The sequence below is a fragment of the Carcharhinus amblyrhynchos genome, chromosome 8 (assembly GCF_965287045.1).
Source record: "Carcharhinus amblyrhynchos chromosome 8, sCarAmb.v2.hapA, whole genome shotgun sequence".
In the NCBI taxonomy this organism is placed as follows: domain Eukaryota; kingdom Metazoa; phylum Chordata; class Chondrichthyes; order Carcharhiniformes; family Carcharhinidae; genus Carcharhinus; species Carcharhinus amblyrhynchos.
Window position 1 is genome coordinate 119,935,750 of NC_137331.1, and position 23,842 is coordinate 119,959,591.

The window sequence follows — 23,842 nt, forward strand, 5'->3', positions numbered from 1 at the left end:
GGAAAAGTGGCACACTAAATCCTCCTCTTCATCAATTCCCTTTGTTTCACCATAGGCATCCATGATGCACTGTGGGCCATGAGCCTCATGGCTCAGCATATCCCTCACTCAACCATTGTCATCAAGCTCAGAGATCAACCCTGTTCAGTGAAGAGTGCAACAGAGCATTCCAGGAGCAGCATCAGGCCTGCTGAAAAATGAAGTATCAACTTGGTGAAGCAACAGCACAGGACTTACTTGCATGTCGAACAGCAGAAGCGGAATCTGATATTGCTAAGCAATTCCTCAACCATCAGATCAGATCTGAGTTCTGCAGTCCTGCCACATCTGTTCATGAATGTTGATGGACAATTAAGCAACTAATTGGAGGAGGAAATGCCATAAAAAAGTGCAAAAGGCAAGGCCGAAGCATTTGCAACCACCTTCAGCCAAAAGTCACAAATGAATGATCCATCTTGGCCTCCTCCTGTATCACAGACAATTCAATTAACTTCACCTGATATCAAAAAACAGTTGAAACCACTGCTATAAAGGCTATGGGCCCTGACAATATTTTGGTACTACAACTGAATAATTGCTCTCCAGAACTAGATGTCTCCCTAGCCAAGCTGTTTCAGTACATCTACAACACTGGCATCTATCTGACAATGTAGAAAATTTCCCCAGTGTGTCTTGTTCACAAGAAGCATGATGAATCCAATCCAACTAATTACTGTGCTATCAGTCAACTTTCCATGATCAGAAGAATGATGGTTGACAGCGCTATCAAGCGGCACCTTACACTGCAATAGCCTACTCACAGATGCTCAGTTTGGGTTTGCCCTTAAGTAACTCGGGTCTTGACCTCATTACAGCCATGGTCCAAATATGGACAAAAGAACTGAACTTAAGGTGAGAGTGAATGCTCTTCAGGTGAAGACAGCATTTGAGGGTGTGGCATCACAGAGCCCTAACGAAATGAATCCGGGCAGGTGGTTATCAAGAACATGTGGAAGGATCTTTGATGTGTAAGTGCTTTGGGTGGTCTGACAACTTCTGAATTTTAGAGTTTCAGTTAGCCTACATTTGCAAGTTTAGTTTTCCTAAAGCTAAAAGTTACATGCCTACAATATATGAATCATGAAATTGAGACATTTATACAAAATAGCTCTATAAAATCTCCTCTCAATCTCTTCACCAAGTAGAACAGTCCCAATTTCTCTAATCTATCTGCTTCACTAAAGTTCCCCATTTCTGGAGCCATTCACATTTATCTTTTCTGCACCTGCTGGTAAATTGGGCACAACGATTGCAGATGGAATTTAATTTTGATAAGTGTTCACTAAGGAGAGGGTTCATGTTTTTGAGGATGAGAATGTGATACAGGCTGATAGAATGGAAGAGGTAGGAGGTACTGAGGGAAGAGATATTTGCAATTTTGAAAAACCTGAGGGTCGATAAGTCCCCTGGGCCAGATGGGATACACCCTAGGATACTTCAGAAGGCAAGGGATGAGATTGCAGAGCCTTTAGCTTTGATCTTTGGGTCCTCAAGAGGAATGGAGAGTGGTGAATATTGTTCCTCTCTTCAAGGAAGGAAATAAGAATGATCCTGGTAATTATAGGCTACTTGGTCTTACTTTGGTGGTCATTAAGTTAATGGAAGGGGTCCTGAGGCTTAGGATTTATGACCATTTGGAAAGATGCATCTTAATCCGGGATAGTCAGCGTGGTTTCGTGAGGGGTAAGTCCTGCCTCACAAATTTGATTGAATTCTTTGAGGAGGTAACTAAGTGTGTAGATGAAAGTAGAGCAGTTGATGTCGTATACATGGATTTTAGTGAGGCGTTTGATAAGGTTCCCCATAGTAGGCTCATGAAGAAAGTAAGGAGGTGTCGGATAGAAGGAAATTTGACCAATTGGATAAGTAACTGGCTGTTTCAAAAAAGACAGAGGGTGGTGATGGAGGGAAAATTTTCAGACTGGAGGCAAGTTACTATCAGTGTAATATAGGGATCAGTGCTGGGTCCTCTGATTTTGTGATTTTTATCAATAACTTGGAAGAGGGGGCTGAAGGGTGGGTTAGTAAATTTGCTGATGACACCAAGACTGGTGGAATAGTGGATGAGGTGGAGGGCTGTTGTAGGCTGCAAAGAGACATTGATAGGATGTAGAGCTGGGCAGAAAAGTGGCAGATGCCGTTTAACCCTGACAAGTGTGAGGTGATTCATTTTGGTAGGACAAATTTGAATGCGGATTACAGGGTCAGTGGCAGGGTTCTGGGGAATGTGGAGGAACTGAGAGATCTTGGGGTTCATATCCACAGATCTCTGAAGGTTGCCACTCAAGTGGTTAGAGCTGTGAAGAAGGCCGATAGTGTGTTAGCATTTGTTAACAGGGGATTTGAGTTTAAGAGGCGTGGGGTTATGTTGCAACTGTACAGGACCTTGGTGAGACCACATTTGGAATATTGTGTGCAGTTCTGGTCACCTCACTATAAGAAGGATGTGGAAGCAATTGGAGAGAGTGCAGAGGAGATTTACGAGGATGCTGCCTGGTTTGGAGGGTATGTCTTATGAGGAAAGGTTGAGGGAGATGGGGCTTTTCTCTTTAGAGCGCAGGAGGATGAGAGGCGACTTAATAGAGGTTTATAAGGTGATGAGGGGGAAAGATAGAGTGGACGTGCAGAGACGATTTCCTCGGGTGAATGTAGCTGTTACTAGGGCGCATAACTATAAGGTTCATGGTGGGAGATATAGGAGTGATGTCCGAAGTAAATTCTTTACTCAGAGAGTGGTTGTGGTGTGATAGTGGAGTCGGACACTTTAGGAACTTTCAAGTGATATTGGATAGGCACGTGGAGGACACCAGGATGATAGGAAGTGGGTTTGGACATAGCTTGGCACAACATTGAGGATCGAAGGGCCTGTACTGTGCTGTACTGTTCTATGTTCTATGTAAGGTAATGTATTTTGGGAAGTTTAATAAGGGTAGGATATGTTCCCTAGGGAGCATTGAGGAACAAAGGGACCTTGTAGTCTGCTTCCATAGATCACTAGAGATGGCAGTATAGGTAGATAGGTTTTCTTCACCACTCTATCAAATGCTTGCCTTTATTAGTGGGGGCATAGAATATAGGAGCAGGGAAGTCTTGGTACAACTTTATAAAACATTTGTTAGGTCACTGATAGAATATTGTGTACGGTCCTGCCCGCCATATCATCGGAAGGACGCGACTGGTCTAGAGAAGGGGAAGAGGAGATTCATCAGGATGTTCGCTGGGATGGAAGGTTTCTATTGTGAGGAGAGACTAGATAGGCTGTGTTTGTTTTCCCTGGAGTAGAGGAGGCTGAGGTGGGATCTGATAGAGGTTACAAAATTTTAAGAGGCAGAGGAGATAGAATAGATCATAAGAATCTTTTCCCCATGGCAGAGGTGTCTAAGACCAGAGGGCATAGGTTTAAGTTCAGGAGTTCGTCATTTAGATTGGAGGAAAAAAATTTTTTACCCAGAGCGTGTGGAAATATGGAATGCGTTGCCAAGAGTGTGGTGGAGGCAGGAACACTCACAACATTTAATCTCGGTGATGGTATTAGTATAGATTGGTATTTGATGGTCAGCATAGACATGGTGTGCTGACAGGCCTAACAGAAGTCAATCTAATGTTTTATAAGGATTTACATAAGAAATAGGAGCAGGAGTAGGCCATCTAGCCCTTCGAGCCTGCCCCTCCATTCAATAAGATCATGGCTGATCTGTTGTGGCTCAGTTCCACTTTCCCGCCCTCTCCCCATAACCCTTAATCCCCTCTCTTATCAAGAACCCATCAACCCGCTTCTTAAAAATATTTAGCGAGGCAGCCTCCACCACTTCAACGGGCAGAGAATTCCAGAGATTCACCACCCTTTGAGTGAAGAAGTTCCTCCTCAACTCCGTTCTAAACCGCCTCCCCTTTATCTTGAGGCTGTGCCCCCTAGTCCTACTGTCTTTTTTGAGCGGGAAGAGTCTTTCCACCTCTATCCTATCCATCCCATTCATCATCTTATACGTCTCAATGAGATCTCCCCTCATTCTTCTAAACTCTAACGAGTACAAGCCTAGTTTATTCAGCCTCTCCTCATAGCTCAATCCCCTCAACTCCGGTATCAGCCTAGTAAACCTCCTCTGCACTCCCTCCAGGGCAGCTGGAGTACTGTGTGCAGTTTTGGGCGCCGCACCTGCGCAAGAATATTTTGGCCCTGGAGGGAGTGCAGAGGAGGTTTACTAGGCTGATACCGGAGTTGAGGGGATTGAGCTATGAGGAGAGGCTGAATAAACTAGGCTTGTACTCGTTAGAGTTTAGAAGAATGAGGGGAGATCTCATTGAGACGTATAAGATGATGAATGGGATGGATAGGATAGAGGTGGAAAGACTCTTCCCGCTCAAAAAAGACAGTAGGACTAGGGGGCACAGCCTCAAGATAAAGGGGAGGCGGTTTAGAACGGAGTTGAGGAGGAACTTCTTCACTCAAAGGGTGGTGAATCTCTGGAATTCTCTGCCCGTTGAAGTGGTGGAGGCTGCCTCGCTAAATATTTTTAAGAAGCGGGTTGATGGGTTCTTGATAAGAGAGGGGATTAAGGGTTATGGGGAGAGGGCGGGAAAGTGGAACTGAGCCACAACAGATCAGCCATGATCTTATTGAATGGAGGGGCAGGCTCGAAGGGCTAGATGGCCTACTCCTGCTCCTATTTCTTATGTTCTTATGTTCTTATGTTCTCACCAATGCCCTATACAGCTGCAGCAAGACCTCCCTACTTTTATATTCAATCCCCCTCGCTATGAAGGCCAGCATCCCATTTGCCTTCCTGACCACCTGCTGCACCTGCAAGCTGGGTTTTTGCGACTCATGCACAAGGACCCCGAGGTCCCTCTGCACCGTCGCCTGCTGCAGTTTTTCGCCCCGTAAGTAATAGTCCTTCCTACCATTCTTCCTACCAAAGTGGACCACCTCACACTTGCCAACATTAAATTCCATTTGCCATTTCCTGGCCCATTCGCCCAGCCTATCTAGATCCTTCTGCAGACTCTCCACACCCTCCGCACAATTTGCCTTTCCCCCAATCTTGGTGTCATCAGCAAATTTCGACACCCTGCACTCGGTTCCCTCCTCCAGATCATCTATATAAATGGTAAATAGCTGAGGCCCCAGCACCGACCCCTGGGGCACCCCACTAGTCACCAACCGCCAATCCGAATAGCACCCATTGACCCCCACTCTCTGCCTCCTATTTGACAACCAATCCTCTATCCACGATGAAGTAGAAATGGTCGAGAGCCCCAGGCTCCTAGGTGTCCAGATCACCAACAACCTGTCCTGACCCCCCATGCAAATGCCACAGCCAAGAAAGCTCACCAATGCCTCCACTCCCTCAGGAAATGAATGAAACCTGGCAAGTCAACTACGACTCCCACCAACATCGACAGATGCACCATAGAAAGCACCCCCCCCGGCCGCACCACGGCCCGGCACGGCCCCCGCTCTGTCCAAGACCACAAGAAACCACCAAAGATCATGAAAGAAACCCAATCCATCAGCCAAACCAGCCTCCAACTCATTGACGTGACACTGATTTAACGCAACTTTTTGCTTTTTGATAAAGCCCAACATACTGTATGCTTTATTAACTGTGCATTCAACTTGTCCTGCCAACTTCAGTGTCTTAAACTTGAAATATTGATTCTATTTCTCTTTCTACAGAAGCTGCTGGTTCTGCTGAGTTTTTCCAGCACTTTCTGTTTTTAAACCACTATAAACCTTCCTTCATTTGAAAAACAACCAGTAACCACTACTCTGTTTTCTGTTATTCACACAATTTTGTATTTATGTTGCTGCTGTCCTTTTCATTCCATGGGCTCTATCTTTGTTCTCAGGTCTGCTTATGACACCTTATCAAATGATTTTTGGATGTACAATCACATCAGCAGCATTACGCTCTTCAATCCTCTCCTCTCTGTTACCTCGTCAAAAAACTAAAGGCAGTTAAACATGATTTTCCCTTAACAAATTTATGCTGGCTTTCCTTAATTAATCTATGTATGTCCAAGTGACCATTCATTTAATATCCCCGCCATGTCTCCTGCATCCACGCATGAATCTTTTTGGACCCCTTCCCTGTCCTACCAACTTTTTACTCCTTATTTGTCTGTAGAATTCTTTGGAACTAGCTACCAGTCTCTTTTCATACTCTCTTTTGGCTTTTCTTATTTGCTTTTTCACTTCTCTGTTGGACCTTCTGTATTCAGTCTGGTTCTCTGTCATAAGTACACTTTTTCTTCTCCATCTTGATCTCAATCGCTTTCACCATCCAGAGAGCTCTGAGCTTGTTTGCACTCCCTTTCCCCTTTTGTGAGAATATACCTGAACTGAGACTGAACTCTCTTCTTTGAAGATAACCCATTGTTCAGCTATAGTTTTGGCTGCCAATCTTTGATTTTAATTTGGCTCAGTCAGCTTTTAACCCACTGAAGTTGACTTTCTCCCAGTTAATTATTCTTCCTCTGTGTATTGATGAAAAAAGAGACATGTTTTTAAACTTTTCATCTTGCACTGATCGGGATGGATTCGCAAAAATATTAAATTTCAAAGGCAGCAATAATTTTATTGCACAAGAAGAGGTTACTAGTTGGTTGCCATGTGGTTTCAAGTAGAGACATAAGAACATAAGAAATAGGAGCAGGAGTAGGCCATCTAGCCCTTTGAGCCTGCTCCGCCATTCAGTAAGATCATGGCTGATCTGAAGTGGATCAGTTCCACTTTCCCGCTTTCTCCCCATAACCCTTAATTCCCTTGTCCGTCAAAAACCTATCTACCCGTGACTTAAATATATTTAGCGAGGTAGCCTCCACCACTTCAACGGGCAGACAATTCCAGAGATTTACCGCCCTTTGAGTGAAGAAGTTCCTCCTCAACTCTGATCTAAACTGCCCCCCCTTATCTTGAGGCTGTGCCCTCTAGTCCTGCTATCCTTTCTAAGTGGGAAAAATCTCTCTACCTCTACCCCATCCATCCCTTTCATTATCTTATATGTCTCTATATGATCCCCCCTCATCTTTCTAAACTCCAACGAGTACAGCCCCAGTCTATTTAGTCTCTCTTCATAGTCCAATCCCCTCATCTCCGGTATCAGCCTAGTGAACCTCCTCTGCACTCCCTCCGAGGCCAAAATATCCTTGCGCAAGTGTGGCGACCAAAACTGCGCACAGTACTCCAGCTGCGGCCTCACCAGTACCCTGTACAGTTGCAACAAGACCTCCCTACTTTTATATTCTATCCCCCTCGCTATAAAGGCTAGCATTCCATTCGCCTTCTTGATCACCTGCTGCACCTGCAGACTGGGTTTTTGTGATTCATGCACAAGGACCCCCAGGTCCTTCTGCACCGTAGCATGCTGCAGCTTTTTGCCCTTTAAATAGTAATCCCTCCTACTATTATTTCTGCCAAAGTGGATAACCTCACACTTGCTAACATTATACTCCATCTGCCAGGTCCTCACCCACTCGCTTAGCCTATCCAGATCTCTCTGCAGACTTTCCACACCCTCCACGCAATTTGCTTTACCACTCATTTTCGTGTCATCAGCAAATTTCGTCACCCTACACTCAGCCCCCTCCTCCAGATCATCTATATAAATGGTAAATAGCTGAGGCCCCAGCACCGATCCCTGTGGCACTCCACTAGTCACCAACCGCCAATCAGAATAGCACCTATTGATACCAACTCTCTGCTTCCTATTAGACAGGCAATCCTCTATCCACGCTAACACCTTACCCCAACTCCGTGCACCCTAACCTTATGTAGCAACGTTTTATGAGGCACCTTATCAAACGCCTTTTGAAAATCTAAAAGCACCACATCCACCGTTTCCCGTCTGTCTACCGCACTAGGCACATCCTCATAGAAATCCAACAAATTCGTCAAACATGACTTCCCCTTAACAAATCCGTGCTGCGTCTACTCTATCAAACCATTCTTTTCTAGGTGCCTCGCTATTTCTTCTTTGATGACGGATTCAAGGATTTTTCCAACTACATCGCCATGGAGAATGCACCAGGAAAAAGTTATGTGCCAAGCTTTTGTTTCAATTCAGATCAGGCAGGTTGATTGTAGTCAAGGCCATGGTAAGTGAACCAGGAAAGGGCTGGCCTCAAGCTTTTGCTTAATTTAAAAAGGTGCGACGCGTGGATTTTTTTTTCTGTTTCCAAGAACAAGGCTATGTGTGTTACATCAGGGCAGTAGTGAAAGATGATATAGATTCTATGGAGAAAAGCATTGAATCCACTTAGGTGGAATTTAGAAATAATGAGAAAAGGTCACTGATAGATGTGGTCTATAGGCTGCCAAAGAATATCATAGTGCAGTGACCAATAAATGAGGAAGTAATTAATGCATGTAAAAATGTCATGGCAATTATCGTGAGGGATGTGGATCTACCTGTTGATTGGTCAAGGCACACTTGAGGACAAGTTCATAGAATGCATCCTCAATAGTTTCCTTGAACAGAATGTATGGAACGTACAAGGGAGCAAGCTATCCTACATCTGGTCCTGTATAATGAGACAGTAATACTCAACGATCTCACAGTTAAGGATTCTCTCAGAAGGAGCGATTACAGTATGGTTCAATTTAAAATACAGATGGAGCACGAGAAGGTAAAATCCAATACCAGTGTTTGGTACTTAAATAAAGGAGACTATAATGAGATGAGGGAGGAGTTTGCTAGGGTAGACTGGGAACAAAGACTTTATGGTGGGACAATTGAGGAACAGTAGAGGATTTTCAAAGTGATTTTTCACAGTGTTCAGCAAAAGTATATATTAAGGAAGGTAGGTCTGCTGAGGAGCAGTGGAGGATCTTTAAGGAGATCTTTCTTGGTGCTCAGCAGAAATTTATTCCGATGGTCAAAAAGGACCGTAGGAGGAGAGGTAATAAGCTGTGGATAATGAAGGAGGTGAAGGAAAGTGTTAAATTAAAAGCGGAGGCGTTTAGAGTTGCTAAGAGTAGTGGGCGAGAAGAGGATTGGGAGAGGTTTAAATGTCAACAAAGATTGACAAAGAATTTGATGAAGAAGGGTAGGAGAAACTATGAAGCTGGGCTAGTGCTTAATATAAAAAAGGATAGCAAGAGTTTTTATAAATATATAAAAAGGAAGAGGCTGGCTATGGTGAACGTTGGACCCTTAGAGGATGAGAAGGGGGACTTAGTGGTAGGGGATGGGGAAATGGCTGAGGTCTTGAATAACTTTTTTGTTTCGGTCTTCACGGAGGAGGATGTGAATAATTTGCCGGGTGTTAGAGATGGAAAGGTGGTAGGACTGGAGGGTCTCAATGACATTATTGTTACTAGAGAGGCGGTGCTCGACAGACTGGAGGGACTGATTGTGGACAAGTCCCCAGGACCGGATGGAATGCATCCGAGGGTTCTGAAAGAAATGGCGGAGGTGATAGTGGATGCCTTGGTGGTTATTTTCCAAACGTCGCTGGATTCCGGGGAAGTGCCGGAAGATTGGAAAACGGCTAATGTTACGCCGTCGTTTAAGAAGGGTGCCAGGCAAAAGGCAGGGAATTATAGGCCAGTTAGTTTAACGTCTGTTGTAGGTAAAATGTTAGAATCCGTCATCAAGGAGGAAATAGCGAGGCATCTTGAGGGGAATTGCTTGATAGAGCAGACGCAGCACGATTTTGTTAAGGGGAAGTCGTGTCTGACAAATTTACTGGAGTTCTATGAGGATGTGTCTAGAGTGGTGGATAGAGGAGAGCTGTGGATGTGGTCTTTCTTGATTTTCAGAAGGCGTTTGACAAGGTACCTCACGAGGTTATTGCAGAAGGTCAGGGGACATGGAGTTGGGGGTAGGGTGTTAGCGTGGATAGAGGATTGGTTGTCAAATAGGAGGCAGAGAGTGGGGGTCAATGAGTGCTATTCGGATTGGTGGTTGGTGACTAGTGGAGTGCCCCAGGGGTCGGTGCTGGGGCTTCAGTTATTTACCATTTATATAGATGATCTGGAGGAGGGAACCGAGTGTATGGTGTTGAAATTTGCTGATGACACCAAGATTGGTGGAACAGCAAATTGCGCGGAGGGTGTGGAGAGTCTACAGAAGGATCTCGATAGGCTGGGTGAATGGGCCAGGAACTGGCAAATGGAATTTAATGTTGGCAAGTGTGAGGTGGTCCACTTTGGCAGGAATAATGGTAGGAAGGACTATTACTTACGTGGCGAAAAACTGCAGCAGGCGACGATGCAGAGGGACCTCGGGGTCCTTGTGCATGAGTCGCAAAAACCCAGCCTGCAGGTGCAGCAGGTGGTCAGGAAGGCTAATGGGATGCTGGCCTTCATAGCGAGGGGGATTGAATATAAAAGTAGGGAGGTCTTGCTGCGGCTGTATAGGGCATTGGTGAGGCCGCAGCTGGAGTACTGTGTGCAGTTTTGGGCGCTGTACTTACGCAAGGATATTTTGGCCTTGGAGGGAGTGCAGAGGAGGTTTACTAGGCTGATGCCAGAGTTGAGGGGATTGAGCTATGAGGAGAGGCTGAATAAACTAGGCTTGTACTCGTTAGAGTTTAGAAGAATGAGGGGAGATCTCATTGAGACGTATAAGATGATGAATGGGATGGATAGGATAGAGGTGGAGAGACTCTTCCCGCTCAGAAAGGACAGTAGGACTAGGGGGCACAGCCTCAAGATAAAGGGGGGGGGGTGCGGTTTAGAACGGAGTTGAGGAGGAACTTCTTCACTCGAAGGGTGGTGAATCTCTGGAATTCTCTGCCCATTGAAGTGGTGGAGGCTACCTCGCTAAATATTTTTAAGACGTGGGTTGATGGGTTTTTGATAAGAGAGGGGATTAAGGGTTATGGGGAGAGGGCGGGAATGTGGAACTGAGCCACGACAGATCAGCCATGATCTTATTGAATGGCGGGGCAGGCTCGAAGGGCTAGATGGCCTACTCCTGCTCCTATTTCTTGTGTTCTTTATGTTCTTAATGATAAGAAAGGACTGTGGAAAAAGGGATAATCAGCCATGGATATCTAAGGAAATGAAGGAGGGTATCAAATTGAAAGAAAATGCATACAAAGTTATAAAGACCTGAGTCAGGTCCCGCTGGCTGGGGAACCAATTCTAATTAGTTACCAATTAATTAACTAAACAGCTGCCACGAGCAGGAAGTTTGTTTCCCACTGTTTAGCACTGAAGGAAACTAAAATTTGATATTAGAATAAAATGTCTAGATTTTAGAAAGAGATCAACTCTTAAAATTACCTCATTCACGAAATTCCCTGAGTTAAGTAAGTATTCTAACTTGAAGCCCTCCATCAAACTGAGCTATGTGTGACTTACCTCACTTTCTTGGGAATCGGGTGAGGAAATGGAATTGATGCACCATAATCTTATTGAATGGTGAAGCCAGCTAAAGATGCTGAAGGGCCTGCTTCTGTTCCTATTTCTTACTACCGGTAAAACACCAAAGGGGTGATTCTCCCATTCGGGAGTAAGTTATATATGTTTATTTATTTGTCACAACTAGGCTTACATTCAATGAAGTTAATGTGAAAATCCCCTAGTTGCCACACTCCAGTGCCTGTTCGGGTACACTGAGGGAGAATTTAGCATGGCCAATGCACCTGATCAGCACGGTTTTTGGAAGTTGGGGCTGCGGGAGGTGCGTGTGGCAATGTGGGGGTTGTGGGACTGGCCAGCAGACGGGAGTCACTGCGCATGCGCCAACCTCTGCACTGACAGATCAGCATATGCACAATGCTGCTCTCCTGTCCAGCGGCAATAAGCCTCATCCCTGATTTTCAATATAATTTACGCTGAGGCACTCTGCAGTGGATGGAGTGTAGGAGATTCATTTTGAAACTCCCACTGAAAAAATCAGCGTGATTTACTACAGTTTTCATGCGAATTTGGCACATAGAATTTTTTTGGGAGGATTACCTCCCAAATGTGCAGCAGTTCAAAACCAGTTGTAATTCTTGCGCAGCAATTTTTCTGTTATAATTTCTTTTTATAATTGGATAAATTTGAAATCTTTCACCTGCTGTAAATAATCTGACATTAAAAATGAAGCTATGTTTTAGGTTGATGAAATTCGCATTTTAGTGAAAGAATCTGAAGTGAATATTCCTTGTCAGTAGTTTCCTCTGCTTTCATTTTGCTATGCGTGATTTAACATGCTAAAGCAGGAATGCTGTACAGATGTTAATAATAATCTTATCAGCCTTTGAATTTTATGCTGTATTGCAGAAATTGATTTATTCTTGATTAGAGGAAGTTTCCTTTATTTTGTTTAGTCAGTTGCTTTGCCAATTCCACATTAGGGCTGTGTGGCATGGTTATTAATGCTTGTTGCTATGATAATTTGGTAATCTGATTTTACTGTTTGTGATGTGTTCTGCTTCATACAGAACAGTCTAATTTAGTCTGCCCCTAACCTACTTAAGCACAAACACTGGTCTTACACTGCATCTTAGTTGATGAATACGTTTAAAAATAATTCAGGTTTAATTTTTAAAAAAATTTTAAGATCTTTGCATATCCTTTCAATTTCAAGTAGTGAAGGAAATATTCTATTTCCATGCTAAATTTGTTGATTATGGAATTGTTCTGCAGTTTGTATTTTAAAATTAAGTTTAACTTATTATTATCACATTAATTGTTGTATAGTGAAAATTATTGTTTCTTGTGCACGATACAGGCAAAGCATATTGTTCATAGAGAAAAAAAAGAAAGAGTGCAGAATGTAATGTTACAGTCATAGCTAGGGTGTAGCAAAAGATCAGCTTAATATAAGGTAGGCCTTTTCAGAAGTCTGACAGCAGCAGGGAAGAAGTTGTTCTTGAGTCGGTTCGTACATGACCTCTGACTTCTGTATCTTTTTCCTGAGGCAAGAAGATGGAAGAGAATATGTCAGGGGTGTGTGGAGTCTTTGGTTATGCTGGCTGCGTTTCCAAGGCAGCGGGAAGTGTAGATGGAGTCAATGGATGGGATGCTAGTTTGTGTGATGGACTGGACTACATTCATAACTTTTGTAGTTTCTTGCAGTCTTGGACAGAGCAGGAGCCATACATAGCTGGGACACATCCAGAAAAGATGCTTTCTATGGTGCATCAGTTACTTGGAGTCGATAGAAAAAAAAAATGAAATATATGCATGTAAATATCTGTCATCAATCCTGTTTATTGCTAATTATTTTCATTAGTTTAAGCATTTTTGACATTTTTGCATACTTATTTCTCAAAAGCACAATGCAGTCTGTGGTTAGTTTATGTAAAGAGGCTCAATGCCAATATCTGTTGCAGTTTATTCAACGAAATTATTTCATATGAATATCTCACAATTTTAGAAAAGCATGAGCTATACGAGCGGATAGTTATTACATTGCGGGCAGGAATTTCAGGAAGGCCTTTCAAATTGTGATCTGTAGACAACCATAAATGCATTGAACAATTGAAATAAAATGTCATTTAACAGGAGACTATATTGTTTTGTAGTTCTTCAAGGTTTGCAAATTATTAGGTTAGGATGTGCATTTTTGATTCCAGTGATCTGGTTACATGTGGAACTTGTTGTTGTTGTATCTTAGAATGAATCTCAAAGATCCTTCTTTTTGTTCCCTATAACTTTGGCTTCCAGTAGTGTTGTACATTCCAGTTATTGCAACTTGGTATTGTGTGATTACCACATCAAACAACAAATGGTAGCTGTGGTCCCTTGTGTTTAGTTGCCTTCTGGTTGAACTTGAGAGTGGGCAGTGCTTTTTTTCACTTGTACACGGAGAATGAGTGAAGCTGATGCAGTACACAAATTGCATTTTATGTGTGGGTGTGGATATTTGTTGAGTGGAGTATTTTTTAAAAAAAATTCTATTGCATGTGCAGCTTAGTAACTTTTGAGAGGAGGTTTATTTCAGAATTGAAACTCAAATTTAGCAATTTACCGTTATAACACTTGAATCTGGAACCCAGAATCACAGAATACTACAATGCAGAAGAAGCCTTTCAGCCCATCGAGTCTGCACTGATGCATGAAAAGCCCTGACCTGCCCATCTAATCGCACTTGCCAGCACTTGGCCTATAGCCCTGAATCTTATGACATGCCAAGTACGCATCCAAGTACTTTTTAAAGAATATGAGGCATCCCGCCGCCACCACCCTCCCAGGCAGCACATTCCAGACTGTCACCACTCTCTGAGTAAAAAAGTTTTTCCTCAAATCCCCCTTAATCCTCCCAACCCTCACTTTTAACTTGTGTCCACTCATAACTGACCCTTCAACAAGGGGGAACAGCCGTTCCCTATCCTCTCTGTCCATGTCCCTCATAATCTTGAACACCTCAATCACCCAAGCCTATCCAGCCTCTCCTTATAACGTAAATCTTCCATCCCAGCCTGGTGAATCTCCTCTGCACCTCCTCTAATGCGATCACGTCATTCCCATAATGTGGCGATCGGAACTGCACGCAGTTCTCCAGCTATGGCCTCACCAAAGTTCTATATAACTCCATCATGACCTCTCTGCTTTTATAATCTATACCCCAAGTCATAAAGGCGAGTGTGCCATGTGCCTTTTTCATCACCCTATTAACTGCCTTCAGAGACTTATGGACAAACACACCAAGGTCCCTTTGTTCATTGGAACTTTCTAGTGTCGGACCTTTCACAGGATACTCCCTTGTCAAATTACTCCTTCCAAACTGTATCACCTCATGCTTTTCAGGGTTAAGTTCCATCTGCCACTTATCCGCCCATTTGATCAATTCGCCTATATCTTCATGTAACCCAAGACACTCAACCTCACTGTTAACCACCTGGCCAATCATTGTGTCATCGGCAAACTTACTGATCCTACCTCCACATAGTCATCTATGTCATTTATGTAAATGACAAACAATAGGGAGCCCAGCATGGATCCCTGTCACTGGCGTCCAGTCACTAAAGCAGCCATCTGTCACCACCCTCTGTCTCCTACAGCTAAGCCAATTATGAAACCACCTTATCTTATCACCCTCTACCTCTGTGCATTTGCCTTCTTAATAAGTCTCCCATGTGGGACTTTGTCAAAGACTTTGCAGAAATCCATGTGAACCACATCAACCACACTACCCTCATCCACACACTTGGTTACATGCTCAAAAAATTCAATCAAATTTGTTAGGCATGACCTCTGACAAAACCATGCTGTCTATCCCTGGTCTAACCTAGCCTTTCCAAATGGAGATAGATTCTCTCCTTCAGAATCTTCTCTAGTAGTTTCCCAACCACAGACGTGAGACTCACCGGTCTATATTTCCCTGGCTTGTCTCTAGTGGGATCACATTAGCTGTTTCCAGTCCTCTGGCACCTCCCCGTTGGCCAGAAAGGAATTAAAGACTTGGGTTAGAGCCCCTGCAATTTCCTCCCTTGCCTCCCACAACAGCACAATTCATTTGGACCTGGAGATTTGTCCACTTTTAAGTCCACCAAAATACCTTAGCAGGTATATGATTTTTTCTGGAGCCTCACAGTCCCTCTCTCTTACCAAATTCCATAACTACTTTCTCGTTCTCGTTGGTGAAGACAGATATGAAATGTTTGTTTAGCACCCTACCAATGTCCTCTGCGTCCACCCACAGATTTCCCCCTTGGTCCTTAATGGGCCTTACTCTTTCCCTGGTTATCTTCTTCCCGTTGATACATTTATAGAATATCTTAGAATTTTCCTTACTTTTACCAGCCAGCGCTTTCTCATAGACCCTCTTCGCTCTCCTAATTGAGTTCTTAAGCTCCAAGGTGCACTTTCTGTACTCCACTAATGCCTCCGCAGACTTACTCCCCTCATACGTGTTAAAAGCCTCTGTTTCCCTTCTCATTATATCCTGAATGCCTCTGGTCATCAGTGGTTCTCTGGGTTTGTTACATCTTCCTGTTACCCTAGAGGGAACATGTTGGGCCTATATCCTCCCCATTTCATCTTTGAATACCTCCCATTGCTCTTCTGTAGATTTCTCTAGAGGTATCTCGTTCCAGTCTACTTTGGCCAGATCCTGCCTTATTTTGCTAAAATTTGCTCTCTCCCCAATCCAAAACCTTTTTCTGCAACTTGTCTATTTCTTTGCCTATAACAAATGTGAACCGAAATGCTCCCACACCAACACATCAACCACCTGTCCAGCTTCATTCCCCAGAATTAGGTCCAGCACTATATCAGCCCTTGTTGGATCCTCTACATATTGACCTATGAAGTTTTCCTGTATATATTTTAAGAACTCTACTCCATCTAAGCTCTAAAGAAGATGGTTCTCCCAGTTAATGTTGGGAAAAGTGATATCGTCTAATATACTTACACTTATTGCAGTGTTGATGTAGGCTTACATCAACACTGCAATAAAATCACTGTGAAAATCCCCTGGTTGCCTATTCAGATATACTGAGGGAGAATTTAGCATGGCCAATGCACCTAACCAGCACATCTTTGGCCTGTGGGAGGAAACTGGAACACCTGGAGGAAACCCATGTAGACACAGGGAGAATGTGCAAACTCCACACAGACAGTGACCTATGCCAGGAATTGAATCCTGGTCCCTAGAGCTGTGAGGCAGCAGTGCTAACCATTGTGCCATGGTGTCACCAAAACATAAGCCACGCATTCATATGTGCTATTCTCCTACTTCTGTACTCATTAACCCATGGCGCTGGGAGTAATCCAGAGATTACAATCCGAGAGGTCCTGCTCCTTAGTCAATTGCCTAACTCCCTGAATTCTTGATGCAAGACCTCATCTCTCTTTTTACCTATGTTACTGGTACTAACTAGTACTGTGACCTCTGCCTTATCACCCTCCCCCTTCAGGATGCCCTGCAGCTGTTCAATGACATCCCAGACCCAGGCACCAGGGAGGCACCACACCATGGGGCAGCACGGTAGCACAATGGTTAGCATTGCTGCTTCACAGCACCAAGGACCTGAATTTGATTCCTGGCTGAGGGGTCACTGTCTGTGTGCAGTTTGCACATTCTCTTCGTGTCTGCATGGGTTTTCTCCAGGTGTCCCGGTTTCCTCCCACAGTCCAAAGATGCGCGGGTTAGGTTGATTGGCCACGCTAAAATTGCCCCTGAAGTGTCTTGAGATGCGTAGATTAGAGGGATTGGTGGGTAAATATATAGGGATGTGGGGGTAGGGCCTTGGTGGGATTGTCAGTGCAGACTCGATGGGCCAAATGGCCTCTTTCTGCACTGTAGGGTTTCTATGATTTCTACGATTCTATGATCTGGAGTCTCTTTCATGGCCACAAAAGTGCCCACCTAAGCCCCTGTGCATGGAGTCCACTATGACTATTGCTCTTCTGCGCTTTTACTCTTCCTGTGTAGTCGTCCATTTTGGCAGAACCAACGGGATGAACGTGTACACTATCAAGGGCAGAAGTCTGAGTAGTGTTGAAGAGCAGAAGGATCTTGGGGTCCGGGTCCACAGGACTCTTAAATCGGCCTCGCAGGTGGAGGAGGTGGTCAAGAAGGCGTCTGGTGTACTGGCCTTCATTAATCGAGGGATTGAGTTTAGGAGTCGGGAGGTAATGCTGCAACTTTATAAGACCCTTGTCAGGCCTCATTTAGAGTATTGTGCGCAGTTCTGGTCGCCTCACTATAGGAAAGATGTAGAAGCTATTGAGAGGGTACAGAGGAGATTTACAAGGATGTTGCCTGGACTGGGAGGCATGCCTTATGAAGTTAGGTTGAGGAAGCTGGGACTCTTTTCCCTGGAGAGACGAAGGTTGAGAGGCGACCTGATAGAAGTTTACAAAATGTTGAGAGGAATAGATAGGGTGGACTCTCAAAGGCTATTTCCCCGGGTCGAAATGGTTGCTACGAGAGGACACAGATTTAAGGTGCAGGGAGGGAAGTTCAGAAGTGATGTTAGGGGTAAGTTTTTCACTCAGAGGGTGGTGAGTGAATGGAATCGGCTGCCGTCAGTGGTGGTGGAGGCGAACTTGCTGGGGTCTTTTAAAAGACTTCTGGATGAGTATATGGGGTTTAATGAGATTGAGGGTTATAGATAGGTCTGTAGGTTGGTAGGTGTTGATGTGATCGGCGCAACTCGTGGGCCGAAGGGCCTGTTTGTGCTGTAGTGTTCTATGTTCTATGTTCCTGCTGAACAACAGAGCTAGCCATGGTGCCACAGCACAGGCTGCTATTGTTTTCCCCTGATAGGCCATTGCACTGCCGCCGCCGCCACCCCCAAAAGTATCTACAGTGGTATACATTATTAGAAGGGAACAGCCAAGGGGGATTCCTGCACTGACTGGCTGCCCTTTCTAGTGATCACCCATCTTTCTACCTGCACTTTGGGTGTGATCATGTCTCTGTAACTCTTGTAAACGGTGCTTTCCACCACCTGCAAGCTCTTATTGCATGGTTCGGTTGGAGCAGCAGTTATGTGAGGAGCTGCCATAGGAGCATTGGTTTGGATTTGTGGTTTACCAGTTCAGTGATGTAGACCACTATGCCACAGGAGGAATCCAGAAAAACCTCTGTTCACTCGGCAAATTCATTTTGATTCTTGATGCATGCATTTTGCAAAAGAATTTGTACAGTGCTGAAGGAGACCATTCGACCCATTGAGTCTCTGAAAGAGCATCTTACCCAGGTCCAAGCCCCCCCCAATTCTACATCCCAGCACATTTACCATTGCTAATCTACCTTACCCACACATATTTGGAAACTAAGGAGCAATTCAGCAAGGCTAATCCACTTAACCTGCACATTTTTGGACTGTGGGAAGAAACCAGAGCATCTGGAGGAAACTGATGCAGACATGGAGAAAGTCTCTCTCATTGGCCTCCATCTGAATAAACAGTTTATGTCTGGCTGTCTGTGAGTAGTTTAGTGGATTATAGAATCATAGAATCACTACAGTGCGGAAAGAGGCCCTTCAGCCCATTGAGTCTGCATCAACCACAATCCCACCCAGGACCTATTCTCGAAACCCCACACACTTACCCTGCTAATCCCCTGACACTAGGGACAATTTAGCATGGCCAATCAATCTAATCTGCCCATCTTTGGACTGTGGGAGGAAACCGGAGCACCTGGCAGAAACCCAAGGCAGATATGGGGAGAATGTGCAAACTCCACACAGACAGTGACCCGAGACTGGAATTGAACCCAGGTCCCTGGTGCTGTGAGGCCGTAGTGCTAACCACTGTGCCACCTTGCCGCTCCTAACCGATGGGCTGTTCACACTTATTTAAATTGATATTTCTGGTAGTCCACTTCCAGACAGCATATACTTTCTGATGGCTTTGTAATTTGCAAGGTTAAGTCATTAAATGTTTGGCCATTTTAAGAACTACTATTTAGACCACTTAAAAATCACTTTTGTTTGGCTTTTTAAAACTTATCCTGTGGTTTCAATCCACTCAGTAAATAATGCCATTTTTGATAAAACATGGCTAATAGTACTGTTAAATAAAGTTGCCTTGGTAATTGGCACATTCAAACATACATCCAGCCTAAAAATTGAAGTATTATATTGATCACCTTGTTGCAGCTCAGTTCTAGTTTATAAAAATTAAATCTCCATCTAATTGTGGCATGAAATATGCATCATGTGAATCATTGAATGAAAATTACTCATTTTTAACTTTAACAATGCCTGCATGATTTTTAACAGCTTGTATATTCCTGTTTCAGGCTGGAGTAAACTTAACTTGAGTAAATTTTAGTTGGCTAAAATTAATGAAAAACTGGACCTCAGACAGAAATTAACTCAGGAAACTCCTTCACTCATTTGATTCAGTATCTCTCAGTGCAGCTTAAATTCTAGCAGCTGCCAATGGCGGAATTTAAACCTGCATATCCAGATCATTAGCGTAGGCCTAGGGATTAGCAGACCATTGATATTACTACTATGAAACCATCTCCCCATGGTCCAACTCTGGCACTTACCTTCCCTTCCTTGATATGTTGGTTTCCATTTCTGGTGATATACCAAGATTTATTACGAGATCACCAATTTCCACAGCCAACTCAGTTACATCACCTCACACCCTGCTTCCTGCAAGGAGTCCATTCCAATCTCCCAGTTGCTCTATTTTTGTTGCAGTACTGGTCTATGTTCTATATTATAAACAGAATTGATAATGGGGTGCACATCGTGTACTTGGATTTTGATAAATATCCAAATAAAAGGTTGATTAGCAAAATTAAAGCGCATGGGATAGGAGATAATATACTGGCACAGGTTCAGGATTGGTCAATAAGAATTGAAATCTGATGAGGCACCTGGCATCAACCTCGGCAGTAGAAATGGCAAACTCAGCCCTGTCAACCCTGCAAAGTCCACCTTACTCACATCTGGGGCTTGTGCCAATTTTGGGAGAGCTGTCTCACAGACTAGTCAAGCAACACCCTGACATTGACATACTCATAGAATGATACTAACAGATAATGTTCCAGACACCATCATCACCATCTGTGGGTATTTCCTGATCCGCCAGGAGGATAGACCCAGCAAAGGTGGTGGTGCAGTGCTATACACTTAAAAGAGAGTTGCCCTGTGAATCTTCAACTTCAATGCTGGAGTCTAATGGCATCAGGACACCTCTTACTGATTAGCACCTTCAGCTGATGAATCTCTACTCCTTACATGTGGGACACCACTTGGAGGAAGCACTGAGGATTACAGAGGTGCAGAACATACACTGATGGGGCACTTCAATGTCCATCACCAACAGTGGATAGTAGCATGTTACAGTCCTGTTACATATTGACCTGGAATTATTCTCTGTTCAGAGGTATTATACCTAGCATTTCTGATGTCTGTACTTCTTGTGCAGCTTCAGTGATCTCACTTCCTGAAGTCAGTATCTGATCAGAATGACATTGCCAAACCCTCCCTTCATCTGTTTCTATGGTGTAAGACATTAGACCTGTTTTTGCTAGGAAAACGGCACTCGTTCATTTTTCTTGTTGATGTAACTTCTTGTTAGTGCTCATTCTCCCTGAATAAATATTCTCCTTTTAGAACCTTGTTCCTTCCTAACCATCTGTGCTCTGTGGGGTCATCAACAATACTATCAAGTGGCACTGTATGCAGCACTTGAGGTGTGGTCTCACCAATACCCTATGTAACTGAAATATAATCTCTCTACTTTTGTTTTCAGTTCCCTCACGATACATGATAACATTCCAGTGGCTTTCATAATTGCATAATTTTAACGTTTCCATCTTTAATCTACTGGGGAGCTCTTAAATTTAGAGGCCCTTATGTTCTTTTTCATAGGAATGTATCTACTTAATATATATAACCTCCTCTTTGAAGACTTCTCATAGCTCAGTTGCTGTTTTGGCTCCCACTTTTTGATTACTGTCCACCTGTGCCCAATCCCTTCTCTACTCTTTGAAGTTAACCCTCATTAAGTTAAACATTTTTACCACTTGATTATATATTTTCCATTTTCACAACTACCAGTGTTCTAACCTGTTCCCAAAATACTTTTTCACTAAAACTTTCTCCATTTTATTTCTCAGAACTACATCCTAGAGATTTTCTTTTTTATTGTTCATTAAGGTTTGATGGCTGTTGAATGTTACTGCAAGTCATTATGAGAAGTATTTCAGAATTATATTTGAAATCTTGTAAATGGAAGATACGATTTTTAGCTTTTTATTTCATGGGACTGTTTTTGGAGATGTATTTCTTTTGTTCTGTCTGATCTGATTGCTTTGGGGTATTCAAAGCCTGTTTTTATGCTGTTAACAGTAACACATTCAACCAGCTTCTAGGAGGTGAAGCACTCAAAGAATGACAGCAGTAACTGATTTATTTTTTGTTCCCCTCCATCCCTCCTACCTCTGCTTCTGCTCGCAACTTGCTCAATTGATGAGCCTGTAGTCAGAACCAAGTGGAATGGTACTCAAATCTGCATGTTTTTCTGCAGGATGGTAGTTGATGTGAAAATATATTTTAAAGTTCCTTGCAAGATAATAGTACAAAGTCCGGGCATATAAATGGCAATATGTATTTCATTAAAAGCTGGCGGTCTGGAAGTTTAAATACTTATAGTATGAGGTTAAATAGGTTAAAATGTTTATTTATAGTAGTTTCATACTGTGAGCTAACATTTAGTAATGTTCTGATTTATAGCTAATAGAAGATGAGATAGCAACAATTCTTAAGTCTACTTTGAAAGGCCTGGAATACCTACACTTCATGAGGAAAATTCACCGAGACATCAAAGCTGGAAATATACTCCTGAATACAGAAGGGCATGCAAAGCTTGCAGACTTTGGTGTTGCAGGCCAGTTGACAGTAAGTAGCCAAAATGATTAAACTTTAATAGTGATGCAGAATAAAATTTCCTTGATGAACAATGTAATTCTCTTCCTGCTTTAAGCAAGACGCCTTGGCTACTGTGACATTAGTTAGTAGTTTTTCTCAGCAAATTGCATTTAATTAAATGTAAGTGCAGTGCATTAATTGTGATTGCACTTGAACAGACTTAAAGGGATCCTAGTGTTTTAAGTTCAGAGATGAGAAGTTTGCGGATGACACGAAGATGGCTGGACTTGTGGATAGCTATGATCATTGTCGAACAATACAGCAGGATATAGATAGGCTTGAAAATTGGGCGGAGAAATGGCAGATGGAATTTAATCCAGATAAATGCGAGGTGATGCATTTTGGAAGAACTAATGTAGGGGGGGAGCTATACAATAAATGGCAGGGCCATCAAAAGTATAGAAACACAGAGGGACCTAGGTGTGCAAGTCCACAAATCCCTGAAGGTAGCAGCACAGGTGAAGAAGGTGGTGAAGAAGGCATATGGTATGCTTGCCTTTATAAGACAGGGTATAGAGTATAAAAGCTAGAGTCTGATGTTGGTTAGGCCACATTTGGAGTACTGTGTCCAATTCTGGTTGCCGCATTACCAGAAGGATGTGGAGGCTTTAGAGAGAGTGCAGAGAAGGTTTACCAGGATGTTGCCTGGTATGAAGGGTCTTAGCTATGAGGAGAGATTGGGTAGACTCGGGTTGTTCTCCCTGGAAAGATGGAGAATGAGGGGAGATCTAATAGAGGTGTACAAAATTATGAAGGGTATAGATAGGGTGAATAGTGGGAAGCTTTTTCCCAGGTCGGAGGTGACGATCACGAGGGGTCACGGGCTCAAGGTGAGAGGGGCGAGGTATAACTCAGATATCAGTGGGACGTTTTTTACAGAGGGTGGTGGGGGCCTGGAATGCACTGCCAAGTAGGGTGGTGGAGGCAGACACGCTGGCATCATTTAAGAATTACCTGAATAGTCACATGAGCAGCCTGGGAATGGAGGGATACAAACAAATGGTCTAGTTGGACCAATGAGCGGTACAGGCTTGGAGGACCGAAGGGTCTGTTTCCTGTACTATACTGTTCTTTGTTCTTTGTATGAATGCTTGCAATGTTTCACTCTCTAAATACATGTTAGACTGAGTAAATTGGTACCAATTCCTCTGACAGCAACTGACTTTCTTGAATATGACATGGTGACCACTCCCTGGCGGAAGCTTGGCTGTGAATTTCTAGATGTCTTTCACACACTTTTATCGCCTGTTTTTGTCTGGATTCACCTACAGTGGAAGTCCCCTTTGTCAATATAATATAAAGGAAAAAAGGAAATCTTGAAGTATAAACAGAAAATAGTGGAAATATTTCAAAAGTTGGAGAAACTTGACTTCTCTCTTTATAGATTGGGTGGCATAATGGTTAGCACTGCTGCCTCACAGCGCCAGAGATCCGAGTTAAATTCTGGCCTCGGTCGCTGTCTGTGTGGAGTTCTCCCCATGTCTGTGTGGGTTTGCTCTAGGTGCTGTGGTTT

General features: G+C 43.5%; 1 protein-coding gene across 1 annotated transcript in view; it reads left to right on the top strand.

Moving 5' to 3' along the window:
- Window positions 1-23,842, top strand: part of stk3 (serine/threonine kinase 3 (STE20 homolog, yeast)) — a 427,334-nt gene that overhangs the window by 99,706 nt on the left and 303,786 nt on the right. Inside the window, exon 5 of the mRNA XM_080194726.1 lies at window positions 22,135-22,299. Within this exon, the coding sequence (XP_080050852.1) occupies window positions 22,135-22,299 (165 nt within the window). The remainder of the gene's footprint in view (window positions 1-22,134; window positions 22,300-23,842) is intronic.